At 43.9% G+C, this 22344-nt stretch overlaps 1 protein-coding gene across 1 annotated transcript in view; it reads left to right on the top strand.

Annotated features, from left to right (window-relative positions):
• Window positions 1–21915, top strand: part of LOC129475302 (uncharacterized) — a 177343-nt gene extending 155428 nt beyond the window's left edge. The window contains exons 10-13 of the mRNA XM_055267422.1: window positions 6896–7031; window positions 19899–20044; window positions 20744–20848; window positions 21307–21915. Of these exons, the coding sequence (XP_055123397.1) occupies window positions 6896–7031; window positions 19899–20044; window positions 20744–20803 (342 nt within the window). The 3' untranslated portion in view covers window positions 20804–20848; window positions 21307–21915. The remainder of the gene's footprint in view (window positions 1–6895; window positions 7032–19898; window positions 20045–20743; window positions 20849–21306) is intronic.
• The last annotated feature ends 429 nt before the right edge of the window (window positions 21916–22344 follow it).

Below are 22344 nucleotides of genomic sequence, written 5' to 3'. Positions count from 1 at the left end.
GGAGCGCCTCTGCCTGGCCGCTGTGCAACCTTCCAAGTGCGAAGTGACAGCCTTTCTGCAGGTGTACCCAACAGCTCCGAAGAGACAGCGACCATCGAGAACCGGCCATGATGACGATGGTGGTTTCGTCGAAAAGAAAAGGGGGAAATATGGGGAAAAGAAAGAGAGATCAGATTGTTACTGTGTCTGTGTAGAAAGAAGTAGACATAGGAGACTCCATTTTGTTCTGTACTAAGAAAAATTCTTCTGCCTTGGTGTGCTGTTAATCTATAACCTTACCCCCAACCGCGTGCTCTCTGAAACGTGCTGTGTCAACTCAGGGTGAAATGGATTAAGGGCTGTGAAAGATGTGCTTTGTTAAACAGATGCTTGAAGGCAGCATGCTCGTTAAGAGTCATCACCACTCCCTAATCTCAAGTACCCAGGGACACAAACACTGCGGAAGGCCTCAGGGACCTCTGCCTAGGAAAGCCAGAGACCTCTGTTCATGTGTTTATCTGCTGACCTTCCCTCCACTATTATCCTATGACCCTGCCACATCCTCCTCTCGGAGAAACACCCAAGAATGATCAATAAATACTAAGGGAAAAAATAAAATAAAATAAAATAAAAAATCAATCAATAAAAAAAAGTCCATCTTTTTTTTACCTCCTGTCTTAGTCCTATATTTTTCATTTTTATATTGGACTCCAATCCAAGTACTAGTAAAATGTTAGAGGAAAGGGAAAAACTGAGGAAAGGACTGTTAAGCAAAAAAGGTCCAGGGAAATTCCCAGCCTATCAAGACTGCAAAACACACTAAAATTAGGAGAGGCACTGTCAGGAAGGTATGCTCTAGAGATCAAGTCAAGAATGTGGCTATGTTTGCTAGTGCTGAAGAGATTAGGCACGTGACTCAAGGAGCTCTTCCACTATGCTCAGCCATAGCTGGTAACAGAAATGATATTACCTTGGAAAGATACAAAAGGACTTGCTGGTCTAAAGGTGTGAATCACTATGACATACATTCTGAGAGGAGGGCTATGGGACAAGAGGGGAGAGCTTCAAGCTACAGAGGATTATTGTGAGTCCTTGAAACCAAATGGAATTTGTCCTGCTGGATTTCAAAATGGTTGGAAGCAGTGACTCCTTCCTGTCTTCCAGTTTCTCCCATTTGAAATGGAAATATCTGAAACTACTATCCTACACCTGTCCCGCCACTGTATTTTTGGAACAGATAACTTGCTTTCTAGTATCACAAATTCACAGCAAAAGAATTTTGCCCAGGATGTTTCATAACCAGAGTCTCACCCATATCTGTTTTAGATGAGGAGACTTGGTACTTTTGAGCTGATCTTATATGGATAAGATGTTGGACGTCAGCTAATGTTGCACGGTTTGAGACATTTGAGGATTTGGGGATGAGGTGCATGTATTTTGCATGTGGGAGAGATGTGAATCCTTGGGGGCCAGAGGGCAGGCTATGGTAGATTGAACAACGCCCCTCCAAAAGATATCCACATAGTAACCCCTGGAACCTGTGAGTGTTAGCTTACAACAAAAAAACTGATTATGTTGGCCAGGTGTGGTGGCTCACGCCTGTAATCCCAGCACTTTGGGAGGCCGAGGCGGGTGGGTCACGAGGTCAGGAGTTCAAGACCAGCCTGGCCATGATGGTGAAACCCAGTCTCTACTGAAAATACAAAAATGTGTTGGGCATGGTGGCGGGCACCTGCAATCCCAGGTACTCAGGAGGCTGAGGCAGAGAATTGCTTGAACCCGGGAGGCAGGGGTTGCAGTGAGCCAAGATCACGCCACTGCACTCCAGCCTGGGTGACAGAGTGAGACTCCGTCTCAAAAAAAAAAAAAAAGTAGTTATGTTAAAGATCCTGAGATGGGGAGATTCTCCTGGATTGTCTGGGTGGGCCCTAAATATAATAATGAGTGTCTTTATCAGATTGAGGCAGGGAGATCTGACACAGACAGAAGAGAAGAAGGTAGTATGACTGCCATGGTTTGAATGTCCCCACCAAAACTTGTGTTGAAATTTAATTGCCATTGTAACAATATTAAGAGGTGGGGCTGTTAGGAAGTGATTAATGCCATTATCATAAGAGTGGATTAGTTATCACGAGACTGGGTTTGTTATAAAAGGGAGCTTAGCCACATTTTCTCTGTCTGTCTCCTGCACTTGCTTTTGCCTTTCATCCTTCCATCATGGCACAACCCTCACCAGATGCCAGCGCCATGCTCTTGGACTCCTAGCCTCTAGAACTGTATACCAAATAAACTTCTATCCTTTATAAATTACCCAGTTTGTGTTATTCCATTATAGTAACAGAAAACAAACGAAGGCAATGACCATGGAGATAGAGATTAGAGCGATGCAGCCATGTATTAGTCTGTTCACACACTGCTATAAAGAACTGCCCGAGACTGGGTAATTTATAAAGCAAAGAGATTTAACTGACTCACAGTTCCGCATGGCTGGGGAGGCCTCAGGAAACAATTCGTGGCCAAAGGTGAAGAGGAAGCAAAGACTTTCTTCACACGGTAGCAGGAGACAGAAGTGCAAGCAGGGGAAATGCCAGACGCTTATAAAACCATCAGATCTCATGAGAACTCACTGTCACAAAAACAGCATGGGGAAAACCACCCCCATTCGAGATGAGATTTGGGTGGGGACACAGAGCCAACCCATATCAAGCCACAAGCCAAGAAATGCTGGCAATCACCGGAAGCGGGAAGAGGCAAGGAACAGGTTCTCTCCTAGAGCCTCTGGAGGGCTACAGCCCTGCTGACAACTTGATTTCAACTCAGTGAAACTGATTTCAGATTTCTGGGCTCCAGAATTGTGAGAGAATAAACTGATGCTGTTTATGCCACAAAGTTTGTGGTAATTTGTTACAGCAGCCAGAGGGAATTTGGGGTGATTGTAAGGAGTCATGTAAATTATGTTAAAGAACCTTTGCAGCTGTAAGATGCATTCATTCATTCAACAAATAGTCGAGGCAATATAGAAGGGTAATTAAAAGCACTGACTTCGAGGCCGGGCGTGGGGTGGTTCACTCCTGTAATCCCAGTGTTTTGGGAAGCCAAGGCAGGAGGATTGCCTGAGGCCAGCAGTTCCTTCCAGATCAGCGGGGGCAACATAGCAAGACTCCATCTCTTAAAAAATTATTTTAATTAAAAATAAATAAATACATAAATAAAAGCACAGACTTTGGACTCCATTCATCTTGGGGGTGAATCCCAGCTCTGTCACCCACTGACTATGTGATCTCGAGCAGACTGCTTAATTCTCTGAGCCTCAGTCTCAACATCTGCACACTGGGGATGCTAATAGCATTTAACTCAAGAGAAGGTTGTGAAAACGAATGGGAAGATGCACATAAAGGGCTTTGTGCTGGGCTCAAGGGCCATTGCCCTGTCCCTGCCCTAAGAGAGCTTGCTGTCATCCTGGGAGGATCTTAGAGACATCAGGGCTGTAGATGGAAAGCCCGGAGAGGAACGGGGACTTGTTGGAGGTACTAGGGATGGGGGTAGCGGAAACTTCTTAGACAAATTGACTTATGAGCTCCCTGTTGAACACAGTGGGCCCCAATTACATACTCTTTTTAATACTATTATTATAAATATTATTAATGTCAATGGGTAAAATATATTTCTGGTTCTCTGGTCTTCTAGAAAAAAACATATATAGAAGTTTTTGTTTTTTTTTTTTTTTAGTTTGAATTTCTTGTTTAAAAATGTTTTAGGCCGGGCGTGGTGGCTCACGCTTGTAATCCCAGCATTTTGGGAGGCCGAGGCGGGCGGATCACGAGGTCAGGAGATCGAGACCACGGTGAAACCCCGTCTCTACTAAAGATACAAAAAAATTAGCCGGGCGTGGTGGCGGGCGCCTGTAGTCCCAGCTACTCGGAGAGGCTGAGCCAGGAGAATGGCGTGAACCCGGGAGGCGGAGCTTGCAGTGAGCCGAGATTCCGCCGCTGCACTCCAGCCTGGGTGAGAGAGCGAGACTCCGTCTCAAAAAAAAAAAAAAAAAAACAATTTTTATAGAGATGGGGGTCTCACTATGCATCCCAGATTGTTCCGGAACTCCTGTCCTCAAGTGATCCTTCCATCTCCTGCCTCAGCCTCTCAAAGTGTTGGGCTTACAGGCATGAGCCACTGGGACTGGCTCATTGAAATTTTTCTTTCTTTCTCTCTTGTTTTTTTTTTTTTCTGACAAGATATCGCTCTGTGGCCGAGGTAGGCAGCAGTGGCCGGATCATGGTCACTGCAACCTCGTACTCCTGGGCTCAAGCGATCCTCAGCCTCCTGAGTAACTGGAACTACAGGCACACCACCCCGCCTCGCTAATTTTATTTATTTTTTGTAGAAATAAGAGACAGGGTATCGCTCTGTTGTCCAGGCTGGGGTGCAGTGGCGTGATTGTGGCTCACTGTAACCTCTGCCTCCCGGGTTCAAACGATCCACCAGCTGTGGCCTACCGATGTGCTCGGACTACAAGCATGAGCCACCGTGCCCGGCCCAAATTTCTGACGTTACTACAGAGTTCCTAGGAAAAATCCCATACCTGAAAAAGTTAGAAACTGACAGGAAAGATTTGAGATGACGACCTGCTTCATATACACTACTTATTAAAACTGGATAACAAATGCACTGCGAGGGGGTGGAGAGGGATAGGAAAACAATGGAAAGAGAAAATCAGAGCATGCGCACTCCGAACTTGGAGTAGCCAATCCCAGGGGGTGCTTTAGGCGGGAAAATCAGAGTTTCTGCTCCCACCTTGAGAAGGTTCTGTCCCTGGAGCCTCGACTGATAGACCCCACGTCAGCTTCGCTCCTCCCCCCTACTGTTCTGACTTCTGATTGGCCAGATGGGGTTCACTAACTTCCCTGATTGGTCCATCATCCTGAGGCAGTGACATTGCAGAATATTTTCTCCTCCAGCCACACTTCGTCACCAACTGCTGCCAACTTCGTCACCAACTGCTGCCGACCTCGCCACCACTGCTTTGTCTCTGAGGTAAGTTCTCTTGAAGGGACACCCTAGATGGGCTAATGGGGGCAGACAGAAAAGGAGGAAGCCTCTGTAGGGCCCTCAAGTGCTTGGGGTTCTGAAAATCTTGAGGACGGAAAGACAACTAATGCCTTTCAGGACGATCATCAGGGAGGATCCTCCCACCTCGGCCTTGGGTCTACAGGCCTGTGTCATCCAACCCCTGGAAATATTTTTTTATTTTTGTATTTTAGTAGAGACGGGGGGCTCAAGCAATCCTCCCGCGTCAACCTCGGGACTACAGGCACGCACCACCCGCCCTCACTAATATTTTTTATTGTTTTTTTTTTTAGTAGGGACAGTTCCGCCATGTTGACCAGGCTGGCCTCAGCCGCCTGGGCTCAAGCAATCCTCCCGCCTTGGCCTCGGGGCTACAGGCACGCACCACCCCGCCCCCACTAATATTTTTTATTTTTTAATTTTTTAGTACAGACGGTTTTGCTATGTTGGCCAGACTGGCCTGGACCGCTTGGGCTTAAGCAATCCTTCCGCCTCGGCCCCGGGACTACAGAAGTGCCCCAACCTGCCGACGCTTTTTTTTTTTTTTTTTTTTTTTTATAAGCCGGGTTTCACTATGTTGGCCAGGCTGGCCTCAACCTCCTGGGCTCAAGAGATCCTCTTGCCTCGGCCGCGGGACTACAGGCGTGCACCACCCCGCCCCCCACTAATATTTTTTATTTAATTTTTTTTTTTTTTTTAGTAGAGGGTTTCCCTAGGTTGGCTAGGCTGGTATCGACCTCGTGGGCTCAAGCGATCCGCCCCCCCTTGGCCTGCCAAAGTGCTGAGATGTTCCAGGCCTGCACCACCACCCCCAGCTAATTGTGTGTGTGTGTGTGTGTGTGTGTGTGTGTGTTTTGTAGAGATGGGGGTTTTGCTATGTTTCCCAGGCTGGTCTCGACCTCCTGGGCTCAAGCGATCTGCACGCCTCGGCCCCCCCAAAATGCTGGGATTACAGGCATGAGCCACCACGCCTGGCCGATTGCTGCAACTTGAAATGCCCCACATTCTAAGTGCAGGCGGGCTCTTGTAGTCTTGGAGATTCTAGCTCTCTTCCTTCTAATAATTTACAAATAACCCAGTAATAGCCTCTAACTTCGTTCACATTGGCCAGGCTCATTTCTTGTCAACAGAACAGAACCCCCCATCCCTCTGCCTCATCAGATCCATCACTAGCCTGGCGACAGAGCGAGACTCCGTCTCAAAAAGAAAAAAAAAAAAACAAAAAAGGGTAGCTTAAGATTGTTGGTCAGTGACACATCCCAATGCAACCAGAATTGTGATGGGCACCACCTGACTGAATTCCACATTCAATGTTGGTGCCTCGGTAGGGTGGTATGCCATATGCCAGCTTTGTTTGCTGCCTGGATTAATTTCAGCAAAACCATTTCTTTCCCTCTCCCTTCCCTGTATTCATGTCCCCACACCGTCTTTCCCAGCAGTGTTTTGTCCCCTCTCTATGTCTTTATATTTACGCTCCCAGCAGCTGTCTACAAGCTTATGTGGGATCCCTTGTATTTTATGGAAGCTTTTCCTTTTGTAGACCTTGTGAATTCTTAGAATGCTATTCTCTAAAACTTCTGTATACCACACTCTCAATTACATTGAGATTTCTGCTGTTTGCACGAATCTTAAAAGAGTGTGAAGATAAGCATTCTAGCCCTGGAAACCCCATTCATTTAGGCCATTCCTTGCCCTACTAACGTCCCAGGTTTCTCCTATTTAGGCAAGTGTAACTCTCCCCGCGTTGTTGAGAACATTGATTAAGGTAATGCATGTGAAGACCCTTTGTAAGCTCTAAAGCACTATAGAAATGTCACTCATACTGTTTATCTGTGACCTTTACATTATAAAGATCATGCCGAAAAACCCAGCAGAGGAAGGAAATGATTCGAAGGAAGTGCCAGAAGCATCTGCCCCACAGAACCATGGGAAACAGCTGTGCCCCCCGGGAAATCCAAGTACCTCTCAGAAGATTCACGAGACATCTGGTAAGAGGAAACGATTTGGGAACAACCCCTCTGGCTTCCCTGGCTATGTTGAGGTGTGTGGACTGGGTGTGTGGCATGGATCCCAGACAAGCCCGGGTCCAGGCTGGGGTGAGGACCTCGCCCAGCTCCAGATGAGATGTTAGACGTGACCTCCAGAGACACAGACTGGAGTTCTCATCCACACAAAAACTACGTGACTTGGGGCAAGTCTTCCAAATTTTCTCAGCTCCAGATTCCCAGTCCATAAGTTGGAAATAAAGAATCATAGTTCATAGATTGTTTGGAGGCATTAAATTTAATCTAGAAGGCCTGATGACATGAACGGTGCTCAGGCGATTCTATCTGTGATAACCTCGGATCATATCTTACTCAGCTCAATGCCTGATATCCAGTACAGGTGTACTTCAGAGATATTGCAGGTTCTGTTCCAGACCACTGCAATAAAGTGAGTCACACACATTGTTTTTCGTTGGTTTTTCAGTGCATACAAACATTATGTTTACACTATACTGCAGTCTACTAAGTGTGCAATAGCATTATGTCTAAAAATGTACATACCTTAATTTTAAACTAATTCATTGTTAAAATGCTAACAATCCTCTGAGCCTTCAGTGAGTCCCTCTTTTTGCTGGTGGAGACTCTTGCCTGGGTGGTGATGGCTGCTGGCTGATCAAGGTGGTGGCTGCTGAAGGCTGGAGTGGCTGTGGCAGTTTCTTAAAAGAACACAACAGTGAAATTTGCCACATCGATTAGCTCTCCCTTTCATGAAGGATTTCCCTGTAGTATGTGATGCTATTGGACAGCATTTTACCCACAGGAGAACTTCTTTCAAAGTTGGAGTCAATCTCCTCTAGCTATGAAAGTCCTAGATGGCATCTGCTTCCAATAGAAGGCTAGTTTATCTATATTGAAAATCTGTTGTTTGGTGTAGCCACCTTCATCAGTGATCTTAGCTAGATCTTCCGGATAACGTGCTGCAGCTTCTCCATCAGGGTTTGCTGCTTCACCTTGCACTTTTACATTACGGAGACAGCTACTTTCCTTAAACCTCACAAACCAACCTCTGCTAGTTTCACACGTTTCCTCTGCAGCTTCTTCACCTCTCTCAGCTTTCATGGACTGGAAGAGAGTTTGGCTGTTGCTCTGAATTAGACTTTGGCTTAAGGGAATGTTGTGGCTGGTTTCATGTTTTATCCTGACCACTGCAACTTTCTCATTTCAGCAGTAAGGCAGTTTTGCTTTCTTCTTCGTGTGTTCACTGGAGTATTAGTATTATAATTTCCTTCAAGAACTTTTCCTTTGCATTCACAGCTTGGCTGTTTGGTGCAAGAGGCCGAGCTTTCAGCCCGTCTTGGCTTTCAGCAGGCCTTCCTCACTAAGCTTAGCCATTTCTAGCTTCTGATTTAAAGTGAGAGACATGCGACTCTTCCTTTCATTTCAACACTTAGTGGCCATTGTAGGTTTGTTCACTGTCCTGATTTCAGTGTTGCTGTGTCTCAGGAAATAGGGAGGCCCAAGAAAAGGAAGGTAGGCAAGGAAGAGCTCGTCGGTGGAGCAGTCAGAAGACACACAACATTGATCGATTACGTTCGTCATCTTCTGTGGGCGCAGTTCTTAGTACCCCCAAAACGTTTACACAGAATAGGGTGACTATAGTCAATAATAACTTAATCATACATTTAAAAATAACTGCAAGAGTTTAACTGGATTGTTTGTAACACAAGGATAAATGGCTGAGGGGATGGATACCCTATTTTCCATGATGTGATTATTACGCATTTGCATGCCTGTATCAAAACATCTCACGTACCCCATAAGTATATACACCTACCGTGTACCCACAAAATAAAGAACAAGAATTATTTCAAAATACTAAAAAACGACAAAAACAATTGCAATAATAACATCAAAGCTCACTGATCACAAATCACCATAACAGATATAATAATAATGGAAAAGTGTAAAATTGGTGAGAATTTCTAAAAAAAAATGCAGCATGTGCGAAGCACTATAAAAATCAGGTGCCATAAAACAAGGTATGCCTGTGTGCTCTTAACAAATACTTGCAGAATGAAAGGAGGTATGGGTGAATGTTCCCAAAAGTGAAGATGTTGGGAATCTAAACCTCACAACAGAAGGAGCCAGAAGCTAAACCTTTAATTGGCATTTGGCCTGTATTGGTGTGGGTCTAAGGTCTCAGCCTCTCTAAGCCAGAGAATGTGAAAAACTGGGTAAAGAAGGCCCATGGGTACTAGGGAGGGGGAGGCATCTCCTGTTTTTGAGAAAACAGAGCCTAACACTCTCCAACCTACCCAACCCTCATCTTCCAACTCTTTCCCATCATAGGACCCGAAAGGGAGGAACATGCCTGGACCCACAGACTGCGTGAGAGAAATCAGGTGGTGATTTATGAAGAGATCAGCGACCCTGAGGAAGATGACCAGGTTTTATATGGAATAAATAACGATGTGACTTGGGGCAAGTCTTCCAAATTTTCTCAGCTCCAGATTCCCAGTGAATAAGATGGAAACAAAGAATCATAGTTCATAGATTGTTTGGAGGCATTAAATTTAATCTAGAAGGCCTGATGACATGAACGGTGCTCAGGCGATTCTATCTGTGGTAACCTGGGATCATATCTTACTCAGCTCAATGCCTGATACCCAGTACAGGTGTACTTCAGAGATATTGCAGGTTCTGTTCCAGACCACTGCAATAAAGTGAGTCACAAACATTGTTTTTTGTTGGTTTTGCGGTGCATACAAACATTATGTTTACACTATACTACAGTCTACTAAGTGTGCAATAGCGTTATGTCTAAAAATGTACATACCTTAATTTTAAACTAATTCATTGTTAAAATGCTAACAATCTTCTGAGCCTTCAGTGAGTCACTCTTTTTGCTGGTGGAGGGTCTTGCCTGGGTGGTGATGGCTGCCGGCTGATCAAGGTGGTGGCTGCTGAAGGCCGGAGTGGCTGTGGCAGTTTCTTAAAAGAACACAACAATGAAATTTGCCACATCGATTAGCTCTCCCTTTCATGAAGGATTTCTCTGTAGTATGTGATGCTATTGGACAGCATTTTACCCACAGGAGAACTTCTTTCAAAGTTGGAGTGAATCCTCTCTAGCTATAAAAGTCCTAGATGGCATCTGCTTCCAATAGAAGGCTAGTTTATCCATATTGAAAATCTGTTGTTTGGTGTAGCCACCTTCATCAGTGATCTTAGCTAGATCTTCCGGATAACGTGCTGCAGCTTCTCCATCAGGGTTTGCTGCTTCACCTTGCACTTTTACATTACGGAGACAGCTACTTTCCTTAAACCTCACAAACCAACCTCTGCTAGTTTCACACGTTTCCTCTGCAGCTTCTTCACCTCTCTCAGCTTTCATGGACTGGAAGAGAGTTTGGCTGTTGCTCCGAATTAGACTTTGGCTTAAGGGAATGTTGTGGCTGGTTTCATCTTCTATCCTGACCACTCAAACTTTCTCTATTTGAGCAGGAAGGCAGTTTTGCTTTCTTCTTCGTGTGTTCACTGGAGTATTAGTATTATAATTTCCTTCAAGAACTTCTCCTTTGCATGCACAGCTTGGCTGTTTGGTGGAAGAGGCCGAGCTTTCAGCCCGTCTTGGCTTTCAGCAGGCCTTCCTCACTAAGCTTAGCCATTTCTAGCTTCTGATTTAAAGTGAGAGACATGTGACTCTTCCTTTCATTTGAACAGTCAGCGGCCATTGTAGGATTGTTCACTGTCCTGATTTCAGTGTAGCTGTGTCTCAGGAAATAGGGAGGCCCAAGAAAAGGAAGGTAGGCAAGGAAGAGCTCGTCGGTGGAGCAGTCAGAACACACACAACATTGATCGATTACGTTCGTCATCTTCTGTGGGCGCAGTTCTTAGTACCCCCAAAACGTTTACACAGAATAGGGTGACTATAGTCAATAACTTAATCATACATTTAAAAATAACTGCAAGAGTTTAACTGGATTGTTTGTAACACAAGGATAAATGGCTGAGGGGATGGATACCCTATTTTCCATGATGTGAATATTACGCATTTGCATGCCTGTATCAAAACATCTCACGTACCCCATAAGTATGCACACCTACTGTGTACCCACAAAATAAAGAACAAGAATTATTTTAAAATACTAAAAAACAACAAAAACAATTGCAATAATAACATCAAAGCTCACTGATCACAAATCACCATAACAGATATAATAATAATGGAAAAGTGTAAAATTGGTGAGAATTTCTAAAAAAAAATGCAGCATGTGCGAAGCAGTATGAAAATGAGGTGCAATAAAACGAGGTATGCCTGTGTGCCCTTAACAAATATTTGCAGAATGAAAGGAGGTATGGGTGAATGTCCCCATAAGTGAAGATGTTGGGAATCTAAACCTCACAACGGAAGGAGCCAGAAGCTAAACCTTTAATTGGCATTTGGCCTGTATTGGTGTGGGTCTAAGGTCTCAGCCTCTCTAAGCCAGAGAATGTGAAAAACTGGGTAAAGAAGGCCCATGGGCACTTGGGAGTGGGGAGGCATCTCCTGTTTTTGAGAAAACAGAGCCTAACACTCTCCAACCTACCCAACCCTCATCTTCCAACTCCTCTCCATCATAGGACCCGAAAGGGAGGAACATGCCTGGACCCACAGACTGCGTGAGAGAAATCAGGTGGTGATTTATGAAGAGATCAGCGACCCTGAGGAAGATGACGAGGTTTTAAATGGAATAAATAACGATGTGACTTCGGGCAAGTCTTCCAAATTTTCTCAGTTCCAGATTCCTAGTCCATAAGTTGGAAATAAAGAATCATAGTTCATAAATTGTTTGGAGGCATTAAATTTAATCTAGAAGGCCTGATGACATGAAAGGTGCTCAGGCGATTCTATCTGTGGTAACCTGGGATCATATCTTACTCAGCTCAATGCCTGATACCCAGTACAGGTGTACTTCAGAGATATTGCAGGTTCTGTTCCAGACCACTGCAATAAAGTGAGTCACACACATTGTTTTTCGTTGGTTTTGCAGTGCATACAAACATTATGTTTACACTATACTACAGTCTACTGAGTGTGCAAAGCGTTATGTCTAAAAATGTACATACCTTAGTTTTAAACTAATTCATTGTTAAAATGCTAACAATCTTCTGAGCCTTCAGTGAGTCACTCTTTTTGCTGGTGGAGGGTCTTGCCTGGGTGGTGATGGCTGCCGGCTGATCAAGGTGGTGGCTGCTGAAGGCTGGAGTGGCTGTGGCAGTTTCTTAAAAGAACACAACAATGAAATTTGCCACATCGATTAGCTCTCCCTTTCATGAAGGATTTCTCTGTAGTATGTGATGCTATTGGACAGCATTTTACCCACAGGAGAACTTCTTTCAAAGTTGGAGTGAATCCTCTCTAGCTATAAAAGTCCTAGATGGCATCTGCTTCCAATAGAAGGCTAGTTTATCCATATTGAAAATCTGTTGTTTGGTGTAGCCACCTTCATCAGTGATCTTAGCTAGATCTTCCGGATAACGTGCTGCAGCTTCTCCATCAGGGTTTGCTGCTTCACCTTGCACTTTTACATTACGGAGACAGCTACTTTCCTTAAACCTCACAAACCAACCTCTGCTAGTTTCACACGTTTCCTCTGCAGCTTCTTCACCTCTCTCAGCTTTCATGGACTGGAAGAGAGTTTGGCTGTTGCTCCGAATTAGACTCTGGCTTAAGGGAATGTTGTGGCTGGTTTCATCTTCTATCCTGACCACTCAAACTTTCTCTATTTGAGCAGGAAGGCAGTTTTGCTTTCGTCTTCGTGTGTTCACTGGAGTATTAGTATTATAATTTCCTTCAAGAACTTCTCCTTTGCATGCACAGCTTGGCTGTTTGGTGGAAGAGGCCGAGCTTTCAGCCCGTCTTGGCTTTCAGCAGGCCTTCCTCACTAAGCTTAACCATTTCTAGCTTCTGATTTAAAGTGAGAGACATGTGACTCTTCCTTTCATTTGAACAGTCAGCGGCCATTGTAGGATTGTTCACTGTCCTGATTTCAGTGTAGCTGTGTCTCAGGAAATAGGGAGGCCCAAGAAAAGGAAGGTAGGCAAGGAAGAGCTCGTCGGTGGAGCAGTCAGAACACACACAACATTGATCGATTACGTTCGTCATCTTCTGTGGGCGCAGTTCTTAGTACCCCCAAAACGTTTACACAGAATAGGGTGACTATAGTCAATAACTTAATCATACATTTAAAAATAACTGCAAGAGTTTAACTGGATTGTTTGTAACACAAGGATAAATGGCTGAGGGGATGGATACCCTATTTTCCATGATGTGAATATTACGCATTTGCATGCCTGTATCAAAACATCTCACGTACCCCATAAGTATGCACACCTACTGTGTACCCACAAAATAAAGAACAAGAATTATTTTAAAATACTAAAAAACAACAAAAACAATTGCAATAATAACATCAAAGCTCACTGATCACAAATCACCATAACAGATATAATAATAATGGAAAAGTGTAAAATTGGTGAGAATTTCTAAAAAAAAATGCAGCATGTGCGAAGCAGTATGAAAATGAGGTGCAATAAAACGAGGTATGCCTGTGTGCCCTTAACAAATATTTGCAGAATGAAAGGAGGTATGGGTGAATGTCCCCATAAGTGAAGATGTTGGGAATCTAAACCTCACAACGGAAGGAGCCAGAAGCTAAACCTTTAATTGGCATTTGGCCTGTATTGGTGTGGGTCTAAGGTCTCAGCCTCTCTAAGCCAGAGAATGTGAAAAACTGGGTAAAGAAGGCCCATGGGCACTTGGGAGTGGGGAGGCATCTCCTGTTTTTGAGAAAACAGAGCCTAACACTCTCCAACCTACCCAACCCTCATCTTCCAACTCCTCTCCATCATAGGACCCGAAAGGGAGGAACATGCCTGGACCCACAGACTGCGTGAGAGAAATCAGGTGGTGATTTATGAAGAGATCAGCGACCCTGAGGAAGATGACGAGGTTTTAAATGGAATAAATAACGATGTGACTTCGGGCAAGTCTTCCAAATTTTCTCAGTTCCAGATTCCTAGTCCATAAGTTGGAAATAAAGAATCACAGTTCATAAATTGTTTGGAGGCATTAAATTTAATCTAGAAGGCCTGATGACATGAAAGGTGCTCAGGCGATTCTATCTGTGGTAACCTGGGATCATATCTTACTCAGCTCAATGCCTGATACCCAGTACAGGTGTACTTCAGAGATATTGCAGGTTCTGTTCCAGACCACTGCAATAAAGTGAGTCACACACATTGTTTTTCGTTGGTTTTGCAGTGCATACAAACATTATGTTTACACTATACTACAGTCTACTGAGTGTGCAAAGCGTTATGTCTAAAAATGTACATACCTTAGTTTTAAACTAATTCATTGTTAAAATGCTAACAATCTTCTGAGCCTTCAGTGAGTCACTCTTTTTGCTGGTGGAGGGTCTTGCCTGGGTGGTGATGGCTGCCGGCTGATCAAGGTGGTGGCTGCTGAAGGCTGGAGTGGCTGTGGCAGTTTCTTAAAAGAACACAACAATGAAATTTGCCACATCGATTAGCTCTCCCTTTCATGAAGGATTTCTCTGTAGTATGTGATGCTATTGGACAGCATTTTACCCACAGGAGAACTTCTTTCAAAGTTGGAGTGAATCCTCTCTAGCTATAAAAGTCCTAGATGGCATCTGCTTCCAATAGAAGGCTAGTTTATCCATATTGAAAATCTGTTGTTTGGTGTAGCCACCTTCATCAGTGATCTTAGCTAGATCTTCCGGATAACGTGCTGCAGCTTCTCCATCAGGGTTTGCTGCTTCACCTTGCACTTTTACATTACGGAGACAGCTACTTTCCTTAAACCTCACAAACCAACCTCTGCTAGTTTCACACGTTTCCTCTGCAGCTTCTTCACCTCTCTCAGCTTTCATGGACTGGAAGAGAGTTTGGCTGTTGCTCCGAATTAGACTCTGGCTTAAGGGAATGTTGTGGCTGGTTTCATCTTCTATCCTGACCACTCAAACTTTCTCTATTTGAGCAGGAAGGCAGTTTTGCTTTCGTCTTCGTGTGTTCACTGGAGTATTAGTATTATAATTTCCTTCAAGAACTTCTCCTTTGCATGCACAGCTTGGCTGTTTGGTGGAAGAGGCCGAGCTTTCAGCCCGTCTTGGCTTTCAGCAGGCCTTCCTCACTAAGCTTAACCATTTCTAGCTTCTGATTTAAAGTGAGAGACATGTGACTCTTCCTTTCATTTGAACAGTCAGCGGCCATTGTAGGATTGTTCACTGTCCTGATTTCAGTGTAGCTGTGTCTCAGGAAATAGGGAGGCCCAAGAAAAGGAAGGTAGGCAAGGAAGAGCTCGTCGGTGGAGCAGTCAGAACACACACAACATTGATCGATTACGTTCGTCATCTTCTGTGGGCGCAGTTCTTAGTACCCCCAAAACGTTTACACAGAATAGGGTGACTATAGTCAATAACTTAATCATACATTTAAAAATAACTGCAAGAGTTTAACTGGATTGTTTGTAACACAAGGATAAATGGCTGAGGGGATGGATACCCTATTTTCCATGATGTGAATATTACGCATTTGCATGCCTGTATCAAAACATCTCACGTACCCCATAAGTATGCACACCTACTGTGTACCCACAAAATAAAGAACAAGAATTATTTTAAAATACTAAAAAACAACAAAAACAATTGCAATAATAACATCAAAGCTCACTGATCACAAATCACCATAACAGATATAATAATAATGGAAAAGTGTAAAATTGGTGAGAATTTCTAAAAAAAAATGCAGCATGTGCGAAGCAGTATGAAAATGAGGTGCAATAAAACGAGGTATGCCTGTGTGCCCTTAACAAATATTTGCAGAATGAAAGGAGGTATGGGTGAATGTCCCCATAAGTGAAGATGTTGGGAATCTAAACCTCACAACGGAAGGAGCCAGAAGCTAAACCTTTAATTGGCATTTGGCCTGTATTGGTGTGGGTCTAAGGTCTCAGCCTCTCTAAGCCAGAGAATGTGAAAAACTGGGTAAAGAAGGCCCATGGGCACTTGGGAGTGGGGAGGCATCTCCTGTTTTTGAGAAAACAGAGCCTAACACTCTCCAACCTACCCAACCCTCATCTTCCAACTCCTCTCCATCATAGGACCCGAAAGGGAGGAACATGCCTGGACCCACAGACTGCGTGAGAGAAATCAGGTGGTGATTTATGAAGAGATCAGCGACCCTGAGGAAGATGACGAGGTTTTAAATGGAATAAATAACGATGTGACTTCGGGCAAGTCTTCCAAATTTTCTCAGTTCCAGATTCCTAGTCCATAAGTTGGAAATAAAGAATCATAGTTCATAAATTGTTTGGAGGCATTAAATTTAATCTAGAAGGCCTGATGACATGAAAGGTGCTCAGGCGATTCTATCTGTGGTAACCTGGGATCATATCTTACTCAGCTCAATGCCTGATACCCAGTACAGGTGTACTTCAGAGATATTGCAGGTTCTGTTCCAGACCACTGCAATAAAGTGAGTCACACACATTGTTTTTCGTTGGTTTTGCAGTGCATACAAACATTATGTTTACACTATACTACAGTCTACTGAGTGTGCAAAGCGTTATGTCTAAAAATGTACATACCTTAGTTTTAAACTAATTCATTGTTAAAATGCTAACAATCTTCTGAGCCTTCAGTGAGTCACTCTTTTTGCTGGTGGAGGGTCTTGCCTGGGTGGTGATGGCTGCCGGCTGATCAAGGTGGTGGCTGCTGAAGGCTGGAGTGGCTGTGGCAGTTTCTTAAAAGAACACAACAATGAAATTTGCCACATCGATTAGCTCTCCCTTTCATGAAGGATTTCTCTGTAGTATGTGATGCTATTGGACAGCATTTTACCCACAGGAGAACTTCTTTCAAAGTTGGAGTGAATCCTCTCTAGCTATAAAAGTCCTAGATGGCATCTGCTTCCAATAGAAGGCTAGTTTATCCATATTGAAAATCTGTTGTTTGGTGTAGCCACCTTCATCAGTGATCTTAGCTAGATCTTCCGGATAACGTGCTGCAGCTTCTCCATCAGGGTTTGCTGCTTCACCTTGCACTTTTACATTACGGAGACAGCTACTTTCCTTAAACCTCACAAACCAACCTCTGCTAGTTTCACACGTTTCCTCTGCAGCTTCTTCACCTCTCTCAGCTTTCATGGACTGGAAGAGAGTTTGGCTGTTGCTCCGAATTAGACTCTGGCTTAAGGGAATGTTGTGGCTGGTTTCATCTTCTATCCTGACCACTCAAACTTTCTCTATTTGAGCAGGAAGGCAGTTTTGCTTTCGTCTTCGTGTGTTCACTGGAGTATTAGTATTATAATTTCCTTCAAGAACTTCTCCTTTGCATGCACAGCTTGGCTGTTTGGTGGAAGAGGCCGAGCTTTCAGCCCGTCTTGGCTTTCAGCAGGCCTTCCTCACTAAGCTTAACCATTTCTAGCTTCTGATTTAAAGTGAGAGACATGTGACTCTTCCTTTCATTTGAACAGTCAGCGGCCATTGTAGGATTGTTCACTGTCCTGATTTCAGTGTAGCTGTGTCTCAGGAAATAGGGAGGCCCAAGAAAAGGAAGGTAGGCAAGGAAGAGCTCGTCGGTGGAGCAGTCAGAACACACACAACATTGATCGATTACGTTCGTCATCTTCTGTGGGCGCAGTTCTTAGTACCCCCAAAACGTTTACACAGAATAGGGTGACTATAGTCAATAACTTAATCATACATTTAAAAATAACTGCAAGAGTTTAACTGGATTGTTTGTAACACAAGGATAAATGGCTGAGGGGATGGATACCCTATTTTCCATGATGTGAATATTACGCATTTGCATGCCTGTATCAAAACATCTCACGTACCCCATAAGTATGCACACCTACTGTGTACCCACAAAATAAAGAACAAGAATTATTTTAAAATACTAAAAAACAACAAAAACAATTGCAATAATAACATCAAAGCTCACTGATCACAAATCACCATAACAGATATAATAATAATGGAAAAGTGTAAAATTGGTGAGAATTTCTAAAAAAAAATGCAGCATGTGCGAAGCAGTATGAAAATGAGGTGCAATAAAACGAGGTATGCCTGTGTGCCCTTAACAAATATTTGCAGAATGAAAGGAGGTATGGGTGAATGTCCCCATAAGTGAAGATGTTGGGAATCTAAACCTCACAACGGAAGGAGCCAGAAGCTAAACCTTTAATTGGCATTTGGCCTGTATTGGTGTGGGTCTAAGGTCTCAGCCTCTCTAAGCCAGAGAATGTGAAAAACTGGGTAAAGAAGGCCCATGGGCACTTGGGAGTGGGGAGGCATCTCCTGTTTTTGAGAAAACAGAGCCTAACACTCTCCAACCTACCCAACCCTCATCTTCCAACTCCTCTCCATCATAGGACCCGAAAGGGAGGAACATGCCTGGACCCACAGACTGCGTGAGAGAAATCAGGTGGTGATTTATGAAGAGATCAGCGACCCTGAGGAAGATGACGAGGTTTTAAATGGAATAAATAACGATGTGACTTCGGGCAAGTCTTCCAAATTTTCTCAGTTCCAGATTCCTAGTCCATAAGTTGGAAATAAAGAATCATAGTTCATAAATTGTTTGGAGGCATTAAATTTAATCTAGAAGGCCTGATGACATGAAAGGTGCTCAGGCGATTCTATCTGTGGTAACCTGGGATCATATCTTACTCAGCTCAATGCCTGATACCCAGTACAGGTGTACTTCAGAGATATTGCAGGTTCTGTTCCAGACCACTGCAATAAAGTGAGTCACACACATTGTTTTTCGTTGGTTTTGCAGTGCATACAAACATTATGTTTACACTATACTACAGTCTACTGAGTGTGCAAAGCGTTATGTCTAAAAATGTACATACCTTAGTTTTAAACTAATTCATTGTTAAAATGCTAACAATCTTCTGAGCCTTCAGTGAGTCACTCTTTTTGCTGGTGGAGGGTCTTGCCTGGGTGGTGATGGCTGCCGGCTGATCAAGGTGGTGGCTGCTGAAGGCTGGAGTGGCTGTGGCAGTTTCTTAAAAGAACACAACAATGAAATTTGCCACATCGATTAGCTCTCCCTTTCATGAAGGATTTCTCTGTAGTATGTGATGCTATTGGACAGCATTTTACCCACAGGAGAACTTCTTTCAAAGTTGGAGTGAATCCTCTCTAGCTATAAAAGTCCTAGATGGCATCTGCTTCCAATAGAAGGCTAGTTTATCCATATTGAAAATCTGTTGTTTGGTGTAGCCACCTTCATCAGTGATCTTAGCTAGATCTTCCGGATAACGTGCTGCAGCTTCTCCATCAGGGTTTGCTGCTTCACCTTGCACTTTTACATTACGGAGACAGCTACTTTCCTTAAACCTCACAAACCAACCTCTGCTAGTTTCACACGTTTCCTCTGCAGCTTCTTCACCTCCTTCAGCTTTCATGGACTGGAAGAGAGTTTGGCTGTTGCTCTGAATTAGACTTTGGCTTAAGGGAATCTTGTGGCTGGTTTCTTGTTTTATCCTGACCACTGCAACTTTCTCATTTCAGCAGGAAGGCAGTTTTGCTTTCTTCTTCGTGTGTTCACTGGAGTATTAGTATTATAATTTCCTTCAAGAACTTCTCCTTTGCATGCACAGCTTGGCTGTTTGGTGGAAGAGGCCGAGCTTTCAGCCCGTCTTGGCTTTCAGCAGGCCTTCCTCACTAAGCTTAGCCATTTCTAGCTTCTGATTTAAAGTGAGAGACATGCGACCCTTCCTTTCATTTCAACACTTAGTGGCCATTGTAGGGTTGTTCACTGTCCTGATTTCAGTGTTGCTGTGTCTCAGGAAATAGGGAGGCCCAAGAAAAGGAAGGTAGGCAAGGAAGAGCTCATCGGTGGAGCAGTCAGAACACACACAACATTGATCGATTACGTTCGTCATCTTCTGTGGGCGCAGTTCTTAGTACCCCCAAAGCATTTACACAGAATAGGGTGACTATAGTCAATAATAACTTAATCATACATTTAAAAATAACTGCAAGAGTTTAACTGGATTGATTGTAACACAAGGATAAATGGCTGAGGGGATGGATACCCTATTTTCCATGATGTGATTATTACGCATTTGCATGCCTGTATCAAAACATCTCACGTACCCCATAAGTATTTACACCTACTGTGTATCCACGAAATAAACAACAAAAATTATTTTAAAATACTAAAAAACAACAAAAACAGTTGCAATAACATCAAAGCTCACTGATCACAAATCACCATAATAGATATAATAATAATGGAAAAGTGTAAAATTGGTGAGAATTTCTAAAAAAAAAATGCAGTATGTGCGAAGCACTATGAAAATTAAGTGCAATAAAACGAGGTATGCCTGTGTGCCCTTAACAAATACGTGCTGAATGAAAGGAGGTATGGGTGAATGTTCCCATAAGTGAAGATGTTGGGAATCTAAACCTCACAACGGAAGGAGCCAGAAGCTAAAACTTTAATTGGCATTTGGCCTGTATTGGTGTGGGTCTAATGTCTCAGCCTCTCTAAGCCAGAGAATGTGAAAAACTGGATAAAGAAGGCTCATGGGCACTTCGGAGCGGGGAGGCATCTCCTGTTTTTGAGAAAACAGAGCCTAACACTCTCCAACCTACCCAACCCTCATCTTCCAACTCCTCTCCATCATAGGACCCGAAACGGGGAAACATGCCTGGACCCACAGACTGCGTGAGAGAAAGCAGGTGGTGATTTATGAAGAGATCAGCGACCCTGAAGAAGATGACGAGTAACTCCGTAAGTGAACCTTCGGCTCACGCCCCACATCCCTGCAGATGTGCTATTCTGTTATGGTACTGGTATCCCATGTTGTCATTTGTTTCCCAAATGATTCCTTTCTCATAATTTTCTACTGTATAGCATTGAGGCTGGATGATGAGATTTCCCATGCTCTTTCTACTCCCTGCCCTGTATATCCAGGGATCCTCCCTACCCCGGATGCTGTGGGCTCCGAAACCCCAGGTCAGCCCTGGTATGTGGCCACACCTTCCTGTAGCCTAGGAAAGGATAAACCAGGTGAGGAAGTCACTGTAGCAAGAGCAGATGGTTCACTTCAAGGAACCGTGGAAGGCATGTGCAGGTCCTGAGATAGGGCAGAATCAGAGTGTGCAGTGTCTGCAGGTCAGGAGGAGTTGAGATTGAGTTATTGGGCAGTGGGAACTCATTGCCACTTTCTTTCTCTCTTCTTGCCTCAGCCTCGGGGATATGACACATGCCCATGATGAGAAGCAGAATGTGGTGACCTTTGACGAACATGGGTATGGCTGCGGACCCCTCATCATCAGGTGTATAGCAAGTGAAAGCAAGTGTTCACAACAGTGAAAAGTTGAGCATCATTTTTCTTAGTGTGCCAAGAGTTAGATGTTAGCGTTTCTGTTGTATTTTCTTACGCTGTGTCATTCTGTTAGATATTATCCTTTTCATTGATAAGCAAGACATACTTAACGCATATTTCAGTTTGTGTATCCATGCATCTACTTAAAAAGCAAGTATCGTCAGGTATTCTCTGCATAGAACAGCACTACCCTCCTCTCTCCCCAGATGTGACTACTGAGGGCAGTTCTGAGTGTTTAATATCAGATTTTTTCCTCTGCATTTACACACCACACATGCACGCGCCTGCACACACACACACAAACACACACTCACACCAAGTACCACTATAAGCATCTCCCATCTGCTTTACCCCATTGCCATGCGTCCTGGTCAAGCCCCCCTCGCTCGGTTTCCTGTTCAGCATGTACTCCCCTCATCCGATTCCCCTGTATCAGTTACTGACAGTTAATAAACCTTTGCAAACATTCCCCAGTTGTTTGCCCCTCTCATTATTGTGCACACAGCTCTGTGCCCGTGTGTGAATATTTCTTTAGGAAAGATTCTTAGAAGCGGAATTGCTGTGTCAAAGGAGTCATTTATTCAACAAAACCCTAATGAGTGCGTCCTAGTGCTGAGCGCTGTCCTAGGTGCTGGAGAGACATCAGGGACCAAGGCAGACAGATGTTCCTGACCACCATTCTAGAGGAGGATATTTCCAGTTGTTGGGTTTCTTTGTTTGTTTGTTTCTTCTAGCGATGGGGGTTTTGCTCTGTCCAGGCTGGAGTGCAGTGGCATGATCACAGCTCAATGCAGCCTTGAACTCCTGGGCTCAAGCGATCCTCTCTCCTTGGCCTCCTAAAGTGCTGGGATTACAGGCGTGAGCCACCACACCTGGCCTCCAGTTTTTATTTTGATAG

The sequence above is a fragment of the Symphalangus syndactylus genome, chromosome X (assembly GCF_028878055.3).
Source record: "Symphalangus syndactylus isolate Jambi chromosome X, NHGRI_mSymSyn1-v2.1_pri, whole genome shotgun sequence".
Taxonomy (NCBI): Eukaryota; Metazoa; Chordata; class Mammalia; order Primates; family Hylobatidae; genus Symphalangus; species Symphalangus syndactylus.
Note: the sequence above shows the minus strand (reverse complement) of the source record. Positions and strands in the feature narration are given on the sequence as shown.